The 14,901-nt window shown below is 36.0% G+C and overlaps 2 protein-coding genes across 6 annotated transcripts; one reads left to right on the top strand and one right to left on the bottom strand.

The window, feature by feature from the left end:
* Window positions 1–3,499: 3,499 nt before the first annotated feature.
* Window positions 3,500–5,700, top strand: ccdc127a (coiled-coil domain containing 127a). 3 transcript variants are annotated; one of them, XM_079894259.1, is made up of 3 exons: window positions 3,500–3,585; window positions 3,852–3,940; window positions 5,000–5,700. In XM_079894259.1, the coding sequence occupies exons 1-3, from the start codon at window positions 3,503–3,505 to the stop codon at window positions 5,689–5,691; spliced, it is 864 nt and encodes a 287-aa protein (XP_079750385.1). In that variant the 5' UTR covers window positions 3,500–3,502; the 3' UTR covers window positions 5,692–5,700. The 3 variants fall into 3 exon arrangements, with proteins under 3 accessions (XP_079750385.1, XP_079750386.1, XP_079750387.1); XM_079894260.1 differs by having other exon boundaries at window positions 3,501–3,585; window positions 3,817–3,940; XM_079894261.1 differs by lacking the exon at window positions 3,500–3,585 and adding an exon at window positions 3,628–3,712 and having other exon boundaries at window positions 3,817–3,940.
* An 86-nt stretch (window positions 5,701–5,786) lies between these two features.
* LOC307172167 (telethonin) lies at window positions 5,787–10,713 on the bottom strand. 3 transcript variants are annotated; one of them, XM_079894264.1, is made up of 3 exons: window positions 10,155–10,713; window positions 8,806–9,331; window positions 5,787–6,758 (listed from the first exon to the last, which is right to left on the bottom strand). In XM_079894264.1, exons 1-2 carry the CDS (start codon window positions 10,289–10,291, stop codon window positions 8,944–8,946), a joined length of 525 nt encoding a protein of 174 aa, XP_079750390.1. In that variant the 5' UTR covers window positions 10,292–10,713; the 3' UTR covers window positions 5,787–6,758; window positions 8,806–8,943. The 3 variants fall into 3 exon arrangements, with proteins under 3 accessions (XP_079750390.1, XP_079750389.1, XP_079750388.1); XM_079894263.1 differs by having other exon boundaries at window positions 6,063–6,191; window positions 8,891–9,331; window positions 10,155–10,711; XM_079894262.1 differs by having other exon boundaries at window positions 6,086–6,194; window positions 8,891–9,331; window positions 10,155–10,711.
* Window positions 10,714–14,901: the final 4,188 nt, after the last annotated feature.

Genomic DNA, 14,901 nt, shown 5'->3' with positions numbered 1-14,901 from the left:
CTTTAACAGCCAGCCAATACATTTACAGCTGGGGAGACTGGACTGATTTTCTACTGTTTAGTGTTAATCACCATCTAACTACATTTAGCCTTAGATGTTATGTGAATATGGTCCCTGAAGCACAGGTTTTATCAGCTGACAATTAAAAAAAAAAAAAAAATTAAAACATTATAGGCACAAATACAAATTTACTTTTAGAAATGGTGTTTTTGAAAAAAGAAATGGTGTTATTGTTTTGGCAAGTTTACTGTTTAAATTAAAACATGTATGAAAACTTGTGTGATATTCCTTTAAAATAACCTTTAAATAGATGTCATTATTATTAATATTTTAAAGTAGATTTTACTGTGCAGTTTCTTTCATAATTTCTTGGAGTTAGACTGAACTTTTATTTTGGTGGGTTGCAGACATTTGAGTTTCTGTGTGTTTTAATAAACTATTATTATTAGGCCTACTTGAAGTATACTATACTCTACTGTGCAATAGTAAATATATTTCTGTAATAATTTCTTCAAGTTATACTGAACTTTTATGTCGTAAAGACATTACAGTTTCTGTCTGTATGTGATATGAATGAATGACGATAGTTTTATCAAATGAAATGGTGAAATTCTCGTGAAGTGACTCATAGCAGCTCTGCGATGAAGTTCACATGTGTATCCTACCTCATGTCTCAATACAGTGAAACGCTGAAAACACCACGAGCGTCACGCGTGCTTCAGTGTTTGTGTAGTGGTCATGTCATGGGAAATAAGGATGCAAGATGTTGTGTATATACACAGTACTGTGCAAAAAGTCTGTGCAAAAGTCTTAGGCATGTTAATATAAATTGGTTTGTTGATCTTAATGTCCTACCTGATATGTAAGATCCTAAAAGGTCAGCAATGTAATTTGGGGACATGTTATGCAGTGCTTTAAAGCCCATTAATACAATCTTAAAATTGATCCTTTACTGAACTGGCAGCCAATGAAGAGAGGATAATACTGGAGTAATGTGGTCCCTTTTTTTAGTGCCAGTCAGAAACCATTCTGCACCAGCTGAAGACGGCATAGTCGACGTTGACAGATCCCTGCACAGAGAGAGTTGCAGTAGTCCAGTCTTGACGTAATAAAAGCATGGATGACGACCTCCAAATCTTTAAAACTAAGAAAGGGTTTTATCTTAGAAATCAATCTAAGCTGATAAAAACTATTCTTTACAACATAATTTATCTGTTTATCAAAGCTTATAGGGATGAGTCAATTATTACAGCAAGATTTCTCACACTATCTTTCACCGTCATTTCTAATGGAGCAAGAGTACTGGCTATCTTCTCTTTGAATTTTGGTTATACCTTTGTTAGTTTATGTTTGATAACAGTCCTTAGCTCAATTCATGAAACATTTTAGTTTAAAGATGAGATGTCATTAATATGTCATAAATATGTAATTTAAAGGAACACTCCACCGTTTTTTGAAATAGGGCTTATTCACTTTCTTTCCTACATTTAGATAGGTGGGCAAATGCATTTTTGTCTCAGTGCATGCATTGTTTTAGTTTGACAGGGTCGGTGCTAGCTTAGCTTAGCATAATGAATGGAATCCTTTGTTGCCAGCTAGCATGTCCTGAGTAAAAGTGATATAAAAAATTAAAACAACCCACCTAATTACTTCTTGTGGCCTGCGTATTCACAGCAAGTACAAATAGCGATGCAGATTAACACTAGGCGATTTCCTAGGCAGATATTGACTTATATATTAAGGACTATATTAGGGGGAAGCACAGGCGAAGCACTGCTACTTGGGCGTGATATCTCTGCGCCCAAGTAGCAGTGCTTCGCCTGTGCTTCCCCCTAATATAGTCCCAAGTCAATATCTGCATAGAAAATCGCCTAGTGTTAATCTGCATCGCTATTTGTACTTGTTGTGAATACGCATGTCACAAGAAGTAATTAAGTGGGTTTTTACATTTTTTATATCACTTTTACTCAGGACATGCTAGCTGGCAACAAAGGATTCCATTCATTATGCTAAGCTAAGCTAGCGCCGACCCTGTCAAACTAAAACAATGCATGCACTGAGACAAAAATGCATTTGCCCACCTATCTAAATGTAGGAAAGAAGGTGAATAAGCCCTGTTTCAAAAAACGGTGGAGTGTTCCTTTAAATAGTACACAGCTAAAGAGAATATTATAATACTATAGAAAATGATATAAGATAAATAAATACAATAATTATAAACTTTTTTTGTATAAAATGAAAAATGCAAAGAGGATACTATGCCATATTGTGAAGTCACAGTTACCCAAGATACTAACTGAAGTACCTTCTAGTTCGATGGTGTTTTATGCCCCCAATGGCTCCTTAGAGGCAGCTAACCCTACCCTCAACCTTAAACCTACCCATCCCCTCGCTGCCTGGAAGGCGACGTTGGGGGCATAAAACACCAAAGACCTACCTTCTATACAGAAGATCAATATTAACTGGTTATTATCATACACCTATTGTGGAGGGTATTAATGGTCAAATAAGGGGTGAAATGAAAATAAAATCAGAGTGTTTGGGACCAGTGTGAGGCAGAGACTGGAAGCTGATAATTGTAAATACAAAAGTTCAGTCATGAAACTCTAGATGGCACAGGCTGATAGGTCCTTAACTCAGTCTGCTTGCAATCACATCATTCTCTACAGGGCACAGCTGATTGGTTCCTGCTGTATCAGTAGCCAATGAGCTCGCTGCTCAACCTTCAAATATTTGGTCAGCTTTTTCTGTAGTAGTAGTCACAGCGTACTTTCAAACTCCCTCCACCGGTATAGATCTGCTACAGGTAATTCATGTATTCTATATTGTACAGCAGCAGCATGTCTGTGTGTGTGTATTGACTGTAGAAAGTCCTGTACTTGCTCTGTAGCAGCAGCAATAACAGCAGTGTTGCAACTCTATTCCACCAAGACCAAACATATCAACATTGTCATATCCATTAAACACTCAGAAAGTTGTCATGACATAAATGGCAATAAAAGGTACATGATATGAAAAAACAATGTTATCATTATCACGTTTAATATCAAAACACCAAATGTGTTGATAACACAAAAATCAAAGTATTTCTTAAAAAAAAAAAAAAAAAAAAAAAAAAAAAGCTTTATTACGCACAACAAAGCTACAGAGATCTCAGTGTAATTAAAGGAGGTTTTTGTTAGTTGAAACCATAGACTGTAAAAATAGAAAGGTTGAAACTATTCTGCGCATCCCCTGCGCAGTTGCGAACATCTAGAATCTCAAATACGCAGCTCTCCGGACTATACCAATATGTTGCTATATTTTAGGGGTGTTCAAAATCAAATACAGTTGTATTTCTGTAATTTTTGTAAATAAAGATGGATCTATGAACATTTAATAATACGTAAATACATAATCAGTTATTTTAAAGACTACTTATACTTGTATACGATGCGTTCGATATGTATATTTTAATAATAAACGTATTCAACTCCCTTATGAAATAATAAATGGATGTTGGATGTTTTTAATGGAACATTGCATAATCGTCCAGGCTGTCTGGATCTGGAAGCACTTTATGCAAAAAACTTTTGATTGTTCAAGGTAAGCAAAGGAAACATGTTCACAAGAGTAAAATGTGAACATATCTATTGTGCAATCTATTGTTAACTGCCGGAGAAATGCATTTATAATATTATTCAGGGTTGCAGCTTTAGCAGTGTTGTGTTGTGTACTTATTAGGATATAGTTTGATGTATGCAGTGTAGTGGTTTGTGTGATGTGTGGCAGATGCACGAAACTGTGACAAAGCACCTTACTTCACTTTCTGATCAGAGTTTCTCCATGAACGACCTGAATGATCCTCCTAGATGGAATATTAGACCAGAGCCAGCCGGAAATGACGGGGGCAGATGGAATTATGCCCTGCTGGTGCCCATGATCGGACTGGCAGCATTCCGTAAGGGCTCTTTACATGCTTTTCAAAGTCATTCACCCTCACAAATGTCTTGAATGTTTGTGTGCTACATTATACTGGATAATCCACTTTATAGTATCTGTAATGAAATCTGGGTTTATGAGAGGTTTGTAAAAGCAATCCATCAAGTAAATTCTACAGCTTTTCACACAGTATTACCTCTTTAGTGTATCTCCTATATGTTAACAATTATGTTGTATCAGATTTTTAATTAACAATTTAAAATTTACAGTCTTTTTTTTTCTGTTTTAGCAATTTTTGTACTTAAACTTATTTTAGTCAGCTGCCAAGGCAACATTTCTTATTTTTGAGTTTTCAACATGGTTTTCAACTAGTATTTATATTTTATTTGAGCTTTTTTTTTTATTATTAATAATTTATTTTAATAATACTTTTTTTTTTTTTTTTTTACATAATGGTAATAATAATAATGAACATAAAACAACTACCAAAACTCACCCAAAAAAAGGGGGACAAGAAAAGGTCAGTTCAGATAGCTACACATTAATAAGTGTTGGAAATAGTCATGCATACAAGAGAAGCAAATCATATTATAAAAAGGGGTAATTTTGAAAAACAGTAAATTATTAAATGACTAATGGTTTAGTAGTAATAATTGTGGGTGAAAATAAGTTCAAGAATCAAACTATTTTATCTCTTTCTACCTCATTCATTATATTACTAAAATCAAAGTTTGAAATAAAGGATATATAGGGTTTCCAAATATTCTTATATAAAATAAAAAAAGACAGTTTACCTTTCAAAATATATGTAATCTTTTTGATTGATAAACAAAAGGACACATTATTGATCCACTGTACGATAAATAGCTAGAAATCCCCAAAATAAGTTAACAATAAAACTGATGTATACTGATATGTAATTTGTTGTAGATTTAGAGTCATATTCTGTTTAAATTGTTTTGGTCACTCTTACGAAAGAGGTTTTATATATATATACTGTATATATATATATATATATATATATATATATATATATATATATATATATATAAATCTCTGTGGGTATATTTTCAACTAGGTTGGATATGGACTCGAGAATCACAGAGCCAGATCCAAGGTGTGAAGAACAAGTATGATTGCGACATGGCAGCCATCAGCAGAGACCTGGAGCTGAAGTACAGGGAGACGCTGAGGGAAAACCGGCGGACGGCAGCACACCTGGAGGTGGAGCTTGAGAAGGAACGCCAGCGTGTGCAGGGCTTCAAGAAAGCCCTGATCTCTCAGAGTCAGCAGCTCATGGAGGAACGGAAGCAGCTTCAGCAGGAACGGCGGGATCTGGATGCGGAGAAGAAGCACCTGCTGGAGTCTGGCGTGGCCGGGGTGGCGCTGCGGAAAGCCCTGCAGCGAGAGGGGGACTGGCAGCGCAGGGCTCAGGCTCTGCTACAGGAACTGGAGGTTCAGCTAGTGGAGAGGCAGGACGCTTTCTGCAGCATCCTCATGCCACGGGAACATCGTCTGGAGATGGAGAAGAACCTGCTGCTGAAGGTGGCTAAAAACCCGGCGGGTGCCGAGCTGAACCTAGAGGACGATCTCAGGGACATTTTTAAGAACGACAGACACTGTGCAGATTTACTGAACATGGATAAGCGCAGGAATGGGAATTTGATGTGGCTGTATCTCAGGTACTGGCAGCTGCAGGTCACCCTGCAGAAACACAAGAGGGCAGAGGAGACGCTCAAAGGAGCATCGCCATCCTCCAGCAGACCTTGATGCGGGACAGTTGATCTTTATGAAAAGAGACAAGTACGATTTTGTTTCCATAAATGTTTTCCTAATGTTATCGTCATGATTTATTTATCAGCTATGCCAAACTTTTTCAGGAAAATCCTTGACAATCATATCGTAACATGAATTGTTTTTGTTTTCTTTCTCCTTTTTTGATCAAGTAGAATGCAGAAGAATCAAATGGTTTCTTATTTGTTGCATTACTTATGAACTTAAGAGGATTAATTCATTCTCAATCTAAAGATGGTTCATAACTAATATGTACCACAAAAATTAAATACAATAAATGTTTTCTGAAAAGAAATATATTAGTTTATCGACTCAGGTTTCTTTTTTTATTGTGAGCCATAATTTCATAAATGCATATGAACGAAATGTACAGTCAAGAAAGCATTTATTAATTGCACTTTTTTCCCAAGAACTACTGTTTTGAACAGATGTTGATCGTCCATCAGAGATGTCTGTCCTTGCAGTTCATTGTAAACCTGCTGAGAAAGAGCAACAGCTCATTCATTTATAATCAAACATATAAAAATTTAATTACATTTCATTCAAACCAGTGCAGTGTTGACATTTTATTCAGGATCAAGATCATTAATGTTTCCCCAGTTTAAACTTTTCTGCTAAACTATTTAGCATAATCAATTAAATTTAGATGCTTAAGCCACATTTAGACAACGTATAAATGTTACTGCATTACATATCATGCATTTATTGTAAATAAATAAACACTTCCAAATAACTTAACAATAAAAAGTTTCAAATGATAAAACGGATATGATTCATAACGGGCATAATATTCATAAATTGTGGCCTGGTTTCACAGACAGGGATTAGACTAAGCCAGGATTAGTCCTTAGTTAATTTAGGGCATTTAGCTTTTATAAACATGCCCTAGAACTTTACTGGTGTCGGTGTGTATCTTGAGACAAAAAAATGGCACTGACATTTAGTTGCTTTCAGTTCAAACAGCTCAAACATGCATTTTAGTCATGGACTATCTTAAGCCTTGTCTGTGAAAATTACTTTTTGTGGCCTCTGTATCCTCCTTCCTTAACCCATTCAGACCCTGCGTCCATTACAATGGACATCACATGTCAACCCCCCTTTTTTTTACTTCTGGAGCATTTCACCTAGTTTAAAGCCTGCAGTCCATTAGATTGGACGCTTGTCATCCAATCAAATGGTAGTAAAGCTTTGCATGTAGTAATTATAGAAAAAAACACTACTTTGAAGAGAAGCATGTCAGCACTTCACTCCAAACACAGAAGCAAGCAACATTTTCTGTGGTTTTATTTACATTTTTTTATATGTTTGTCAGTATTTCATAGTTTGTATGTAAAATAGAAAGATTGAACTTATTAATTAAAGTTAAAAATCGATTGTAGAATTTCACATTTTAAATCAGGATTTTTTCAAATGTGTCTGTCCATTAGAATGGACAGTGGGTTCAAAAGCCTGTTACTGAAATCACATTCCAGTAATTGAAGTCCAGTAATGCTGATTGAAATTTCTTATATAAAAATCTATATCACAGTACCGATACATTTTTTTTTTTACTTTTTCATATGCAGAATATATAGTTCTTGAAGTGCTTGAACATATAGCTGATGGAAGTATCTCAGATGTTGACTTTATGTGGAGTGATGATGAGGAAGATGGAGATGTAAGAAAAATATCCGTATTTAAAACTTTATAAAGTAAAATGACTAGCTTCCGGCCAAACGAAACATAGGATTTGACATAAATCGAAAGCGTAACTTGAAAATGAATTATTTTTTCTTACACGAACGCATCGCTTCGCTTCAATAGGCCTTTATTAACCCCCAAGAGCCATGGAGCACTTTTATCATGGATTGATGCACTTGTATGGACTTTCAAAACAGAAACAACCATTCACTGCCATTATAAAGCTTGGAAGCCAGGACATTTTTTAATATAACTACAATTGTATTCGTCTGAAAGAAGAACGATGTCATATACACCTAGAATGACTTGAGGGTGAGTAAATCATGGGCCAATTTAAATTTTTGGGTGAACTATCCCTTTATGGGTATAGTACACCCAAAAATTATATTTGTCATCACTTACTCATCCTCATGTTGTTCCAAATCTGTATGAGTTTCTTTATTCGGCTGAACACAAAAGAAGATATTTTGAAGAATGTCGGTAACTAGACAGTTGACAGTATAGCCATTGATGTCCATATTTTTTCCTACTATAGCCTATATTTCCTAATAACTACATATTATATTATTGTGATATAATATTATCATTATTAGTAATTATTTTGAAAATTATAATAACATTTATCAGTAATTTCTCAATATAGATATTACAACACCGTATAATTAATTACAGCAAAAGCAGATCAAATTACGAAATACAGTACAAATACAGTAAAGTACTATTTGGTAGTTTACAGTACTGATCTTGTGTACTGTAAAGTGAATTACAGTACAGTTACTGGAAATCGAAATACATGCATCATGCATGGCAACCGTGCTGCCAGTAATGTACTGTAGAAATACAAGAAAATCGCTAACAGAGAAATTGTTTCAAGGATGCACACAGGAAATTACTCTAACGTGAATTCGTTGATTGATTCCTAGGTTTATTTTGTTATGAATAAACAAATGTGCGATCTATAAAGCAAAAACCTTACAATTAAAGTTGAAATGTTGTAATGTTCAAGTTTTTGATCTAAAAAAGAAAGATTCGCAAAGAAAATGACTCTAACATGACCATATTGATTGATTCTAAGATATTTAGTTTATTACAAACAATGTGCAATCTGTAAAACAAAAACCTCAAAATTAAAGTTGAAATGGTATACTGTTGAAAAGTTTTTGACCTTGAGAAAAAGCTTTAAGTATATACTAACAATTTTTATGTTTATTATTTAATTTTATGTTGGTACATTTTTGTGAAGTACACCTGTTTTGACGTAACGTCCATTGAAATGGACAAAAAAAATTACAATTAAAGCAAAACATTTTTTTTTATTTTTTTATTTGGTCTCATTTATAGAAGCCTCATGAGCTGGGAAAATGTACTTTTATATTTTTCAGAAACCTAAAACATAATTCAGGTCTGAACGGGTTAAGGTTTCTCAAGTAAATAATATTTGTGAGCATATGGGGTTAGAAGGCTTTGGAGTTAAAGTGTGAGTGAGGTCACCCACCATACTTGTCATCGTATCCATGTCCATGATGGCAGACAGCTTTCATCAGCTCATCACTCTCGTCGCTGGAAGCGAAGAGCGTCTCGTGGTGGAGAGATGAGGCTGGACGCTCTGAAGTCTATACTCCTGGGTTGGATTACCAGAGGTTTATGTTCGGTAATGGACGAGACCTCTCTCTTCTCAAGGCAAACTCCATTTAAACTAGTCTCAGTGTTCATGGCGGGCGACGGCTCGCGGGTCACGTCAGGCGGTGAGGCGACTCTGGGCACAAATAGTGGGATTGGGAGAATGTTTCTGTAAGGTAAACGATATTCCGACATCGGCTCCCCTTCTCTCCCCATGCGAATCGTCTGGTTTGGGAATCGTCGCACCGTGAAATGAACCACCTGCTTACTTTCGTAGCTCTCTTTTCTTATCGAGTCCTTCTCAACAAGAGTCATCCTGTGAAGGAGGTTAATAAATAGTAAGTAAATTCTGAGCAATGACCAACTTAAAACATTTTTTCACAAACACAAAATCACACTTTACAATCGTAGGCTACAAAGTTCCTTTCAAAATTCACTTCTGTTCAAAGGATTGGGGTTACTACGATTTTTATGGATAGACATTTAATTATTCAGCAGGATGCACATTGATCAAAAGTGACAGTAAAGACATGTATAATGTTACCAATATGTATTTTTAAACGGTTCTTTTAAACTTTCTATAGGCCTACATTAATGAATCTTGAAAAAATGTATCACGGTTTATGTAAAAATATTCAGCAGCACAACTATTTTCAACATTGATAATAATAAGAAATGTTTCTTGAGCATCAAATCAGCATATTAGAATGATTTCTGAAGGATCATGTGACACTGAAGACTGTAATGAGAAAGAAAGAAAATCCATAGAACTTGTGTGCTATATTCCAAGTCTTTTGAAGCTATACAATAACATTCTGTGAGGAAAAAATGCAAGCTGTGAGAGTTGCAGCAGAGAGAAAATATTAAATGAATAACAACTAAATTTTGGTTTGTTCCTTACAGAAATCTTTGAATATGTAGCATGAGTGATAAGGACTTTTATAATGATTTTGCTGTATTTTTATTTGAATTTTTTATTTTTCCTGGATGACAGTCTTACTATTAACTGTAGATAACAGCATGCAGGGTTGGAACAACAAGGGCAAGTAATACAGATTTTGAATTTTTGGGTGAAGCGTTCCTTAAAACACATCTAAAATCTGCAAAGACAAAACAAAGTCAGAGACAGAAACGCATACTTATATTCTGGTCTGGTCTCCATCAGTAGGTCTAACCAGGTGGCCTCATATGATTCTCTGGCAATCTCATCAGTCTCCTGGAAATCACTGTAGGAGTTCAGCAGATATGACCTGGGCGTCCGGCTCAGGCAATGCATCTCATCCAGTGAGCGGTCAAAGCAAACAAGCCAAGATAAGAACGTTATCAGTCAGATCTTCTGATAAAGGCTGCTACTTCCCTCCTGAGTGTGTCTGTGTCTTATAAATAGGGTTTGTTACTATTTTTACACCCTGCCATCATGGCCACGGTAGTCAGCTCAGATTGGTGTAGTTTGACGAGGTGGGAAAATGACTAATACTACGACCATTTCACTGAAATGCAAGACTCACATCTTCACCAGGAGGTCGACAGTGCCAAATGTCCCATCTGAGCTCAGATTTCCTGTTGTATGTGCTTCAAAACATAACGGTTATTGCTGATAGCAACAAAACTAAATGTTGGCTGCCATGGTTCCTTGCATTAAAAAACAAGGTAATGCATGTTGGTGCCAATGGTGCTTTTTAAAAGTATGCAATATACAGTATATGTGTGGTATAGTGTACAGGTAAAAGCAAAGTAAACTTTAAAAGTCCAAACAAAGCATCCCTGATATTCTGAAAAAGTAAAAATAGAAGAAGGTGCAGATATTTCTGACACTCATCTGATGTCAGAGGGTCCTTGTTGTCTGTCTCGGTTGTCAGCGCCTGTGCCAAAGCCGCAAGGCATTATTATCTCACATCGTGGCATTCAGAGCAGCATGCCATCCTCATACACCAGTCTGCTAGATTCTTGTATTGTAGGTGAGACGTGTAGTCCATCACTCAGCAGTGTGAACAATCCTTTCTTGAGTTACTGATGAAAGAGGACGTGAGGATTCCTGCGGGGCAATGTTAAATTTGGCCTCGACGTGCATAAGTGATGTTCATGGCCGCCGCCATGAGGGGGCAGATCTGATTTGTGCCCCCTCAATTTCAATTTTCCCCCCTCTCCACCCCCGAAACGAGATCGATTTTAACCCTTTGACGCATACAATTACAGTGGTGCGATTATAATATTCAGTGGGCAACAGGGCTGAAGGTGCACTGGGGTTTATTCTCTTTTAAACCACTAGATGGCACAAAAATTCAGCTCAGCACTTTTGTTAATAACCGCTTTTGATGATGCACGTGGAAATTCGGCTGATCCTTGACACGAATGCTGACAGCTACCCGAAGTTGATTCTGCACTAATTTGATCTAATATTTAATGTTTTTTTTTTTTTTTAAATGTTGTAGCAAATGAGACTCGATAAAAATTATTGCCTATATTTTGAGACAAATGTCTTGTTTATGATTTTCAGTTATGTTCAAGGTAATTAAAGAAACCGTTTTTCAATAATGGAAGAAAATGTAAAAGTATGGTATTTGAAGTAAAAGACGCCCCTGCTGTTGGGGTTAATGGAACAATAATTAACATGATAATAAACAGCCTGCTGACTTTTCCATTTGTTGACATGACTTGGTTAGATTCAGATGGTAAATATCATATATTAAGTTGGGTGTCCATCATAGAGATAATCACCATATTTATAATAAAACCGTCATACTTGTTACTACTGTAAAGCTATGTTAAATTATGGGATCTCATTCAATGCTTTGAAATTATTTTCTGTATTTTTAAAAGGAACATATTTTAATGACAGTGTATTTATTGAGCAAAAATGACTTATTTTATTGATCAAAATAAACCAAAAATAGTACAAACTTAGCTAAAGTGATTGTTTTGAACAAGTATTAACATAAATATATTAAAATAATTTTAGAAAAATTATTTGTATCAATACTTTGTGCTTTTTGCCCCATGCTGGTTTTACCCCGTGTGTGGGGTAAAAGGCCCCTCTTGTCACTTCATCAAATTGAATTTTTTTAAAATCATGTCCATTAACTTTTTTTTTTTATAGCTAAAATATTTATATTTTATAAAATATTTTTTACCCTAAAATTGCTTTAAAATCAACGACATATGTCTAACCAAGTTGTGTTCCAAATTTGAAGTTGATATCACTAAAATTGAAGTTCTATTGAAGCTATGAAATCTTGTTTAAGCATAATTCCAAAAATAGCCACCGGGGGGTGACACCCACATTCCTTAGAAATGTTTTATGCATTCTCCTGTAACAAATTAATACATTTAATAGACGCCCTCTACTGGAGAAACTAAAAACGTCCTCAATACACTGACGGCTACAGCAGTTTGGCCACATGTAGGAATCGGAATCACTGCATTAGATAACAAGTTACCAAAACGAGTCATAATTAGTCTTTTATATAAAATATATTTATTGTTTTGATTTTAAACCAGACAAAAATACGAACAGCAACATCTCCTATTAGGCTATATTAAACATTTATAATATAATAGGGCCTATATAATATAGCCTAATATTTGCCTTATCTCACTGTTCTGATATTTTACTTTTATTCCATGTTTCATTTTTAAAACATACATTTTTAATATTATAGTGTATGATGGGACTGAACGATAACTAACCATTAATACAGTTTCTCGAGTTCACACTTGCATAGGCCTACAATTAGAGGGGGTAAAGTTTAATGCGTATTTGGCATGCTGTCCGGGGGGAGGGCTCCGAGCTTGGCCCGAACCCAGAGTACGGGGTTTATAAGCGCGTGACATTCTTTCACACTTTGTGGGTTTGTTGTAGTGGTTGAGAGTGATTTTTCAAGCTTCCTGTTATGGTTCCTGCATGACTGCCTGGTCCTAGAAGTTCTTGTCACAGCTGCCTCAGAAGCTGTTCAAATGCCATATCTCGTCTGCCCCAGTGGCAGGGGTTCATGTCATGGCTGCCCCAGATGTTCCTGCCACAGATGTCCGGGTATCAGAGCCCCCCATTTCATCCACCCTGGTGTCGAGATCCATTTTGTTTATTCTGGGTGTCCATCCAGCCAGTAAAAGCAAGTATGAAGAAAAAAAAAAAAAACATGAAATTAATGTTTACATCTTTAACCCAAAGCCACTTATGCAGGTAAGTAAAATCGAGAAACAGTAAGTATTTTAATAGAATTGTTTAATATTAAGTGCCTTTTGACTGTACCTCATTGTGATGGAACCATGAGATGTAATCTCATACATTTACTTGTTATTACTGTATTACTCGATGTAAACCATTGAAAATAGTAAATCGTAAATCTAGAAGAAACAGCTTATTTCTTATTTTTTTTTCCAGAGCTGTATAGTGTTCATGTGGTAATGACATAGCACAGCCCACATTACAAAAAAGAGAGTTTAAATGCGTTTAATTCTCTCTATTCATTGACTGGTATAGAATAATGATTACTAAGACACCGCATCTAGACCACACTGAGACCACATTTCTGCTGGTTCCTCCCTGACTTGACAGAGGCATTAGGCAATTACATGCAGGTTTAGATGACTGCAATGATGCCAACATCCTTTTAAAGCCTGGAGTGGAATGTTGACAGTTTGCCGAGAAATGCCAGCGATGCATTGAACGCAAGGTGCAGCATCAGATTTCTGTGGCCTGAGCCAAGCCAAAGCACTCGCCTGCCCTGAACGCTTGCTGCAGTGAGTTTCCCCTGTAACGGGACCCTGTGGAAACCGCAGCTGCTATACCTGCACAGCATGATGGATGAGAAATGCCCCTCAAACACAAAGACACTCACACAAATCATATAGGTTTATAATGAGCTACAGTACACTGCATTGAGCATATAAAAGAGCAGAGAAAATCCAGCTTCTCGCATGATGGCTCATCATTTTGTGACCTCATTTTATCTTTTAGAACTTTAAGTGGGATCTGAGAGTAAGTATTGGAAATTGAATTGGTTGTAATGGAACATTATTGATATATGAATGCCGAGCCCCATGACCCACGATCCAGTGGAACTACATTATGTCACATATGAAGTCATATGAGAGAGCATGTTTCTTGTTATTAGTCATCTGTTTACTTCACTGAAAGCGTACGAGGAGGAAACAGCTTTCTTATATCAGAGTTTGAACATGTTGAGGTTGTAATATTTAGGTAACTGACACCAGAACAGTTTGTCCCCCTGGGTAGTCATTTGATTTTGACACTAGAGGATGCTACTGCACATGGTTGTTTATTAACCCTTAAAGGGGCAAGCATAAATAAATTTGATGGAAAAATTATTCATTGCTATTTTTGTATGTATCTAGACTAAAATGACACAGTTCATGCATTTTTTCCAAAATATGACCTTTATTTTCTAAGTTACACTCTGTATCTCCCGAGATACATTGCCCATTTAGGGTAACATTTTGCAATGTATTCTTTTTTATTATAGTTCATATGACAACTTTTACACTACACTACACTACACTACACTACATTACACTACATTACACTACATTACACTACACTACACTACACCACATTACACCACACTACACCACACTACACCACACTACACCACATTACACCACACTACACCACACTACACCACATTACACCACACTACACCACATTACACCACACTACACTACACTACATTACACTACATTACACTACACTACACTACACTACATTACACTACATTACACCACACTACACCACACTACACTACATTACACTACATTACACTACACTACACTACATTACACTACACTACACTACACTACACTACACTACATTACACTACACTACACTACACTACACTACACTACATTACACTACATTACACTACACTA

The sequence above is a fragment of the Squalius cephalus genome (genome assembly GCF_949319135.1).
Source record: "Squalius cephalus genome assembly, chromosome: 15".
NCBI classification, from domain to species: Eukaryota; Metazoa; Chordata; class Actinopteri; order Cypriniformes; family Leuciscidae; genus Squalius; species Squalius cephalus.
The sequence above is the reverse complement of the archived record's forward strand: the minus strand, read 5'-3'. Positions and strand labels throughout refer to the sequence as shown.

What these genes read in the sequence shown, in the direction of transcription:
- ccdc127a (XM_079894259.1), top strand. Translation starts at nt 3,503, where the DNA reads ATGTTTTTAATGGAACATTGCATAATCGTCCAGGCTGTCTGGATCTGG. An exon ending in AAAACTTTTGATTGTTCAAG is followed by an intron (nt 3,586 to 3,851) that starts GTAAGCAAAGGA and finishes TGATCCTCCTAG; the next exon opens with ATGGAATATTAGACCAGAGC. An exon ending in GATCGGACTGGCAGCATTCC is followed by an intron (nt 3,941 to 4,999) that starts GTAAGGGCTCTT and finishes ATTTTCAACTAG; the next exon opens with GTTGGATATGGACTCGAGAA.
- LOC307172167 (XM_079894264.1), bottom strand. Translation starts at nt 10,291, where the DNA reads ATGCATTGCCTGAGCCGGACGCCCAGGTCATATCTGCTGAACTCCTAC. An exon ending in GAGACCAGACCAGAATATAA is followed by an intron (nt 9,332 to 10,154) that starts GTATGCGTTTCT and finishes CCTCCTTCACAG; the next exon opens with GATGACTCTTGTTGAGAAGG.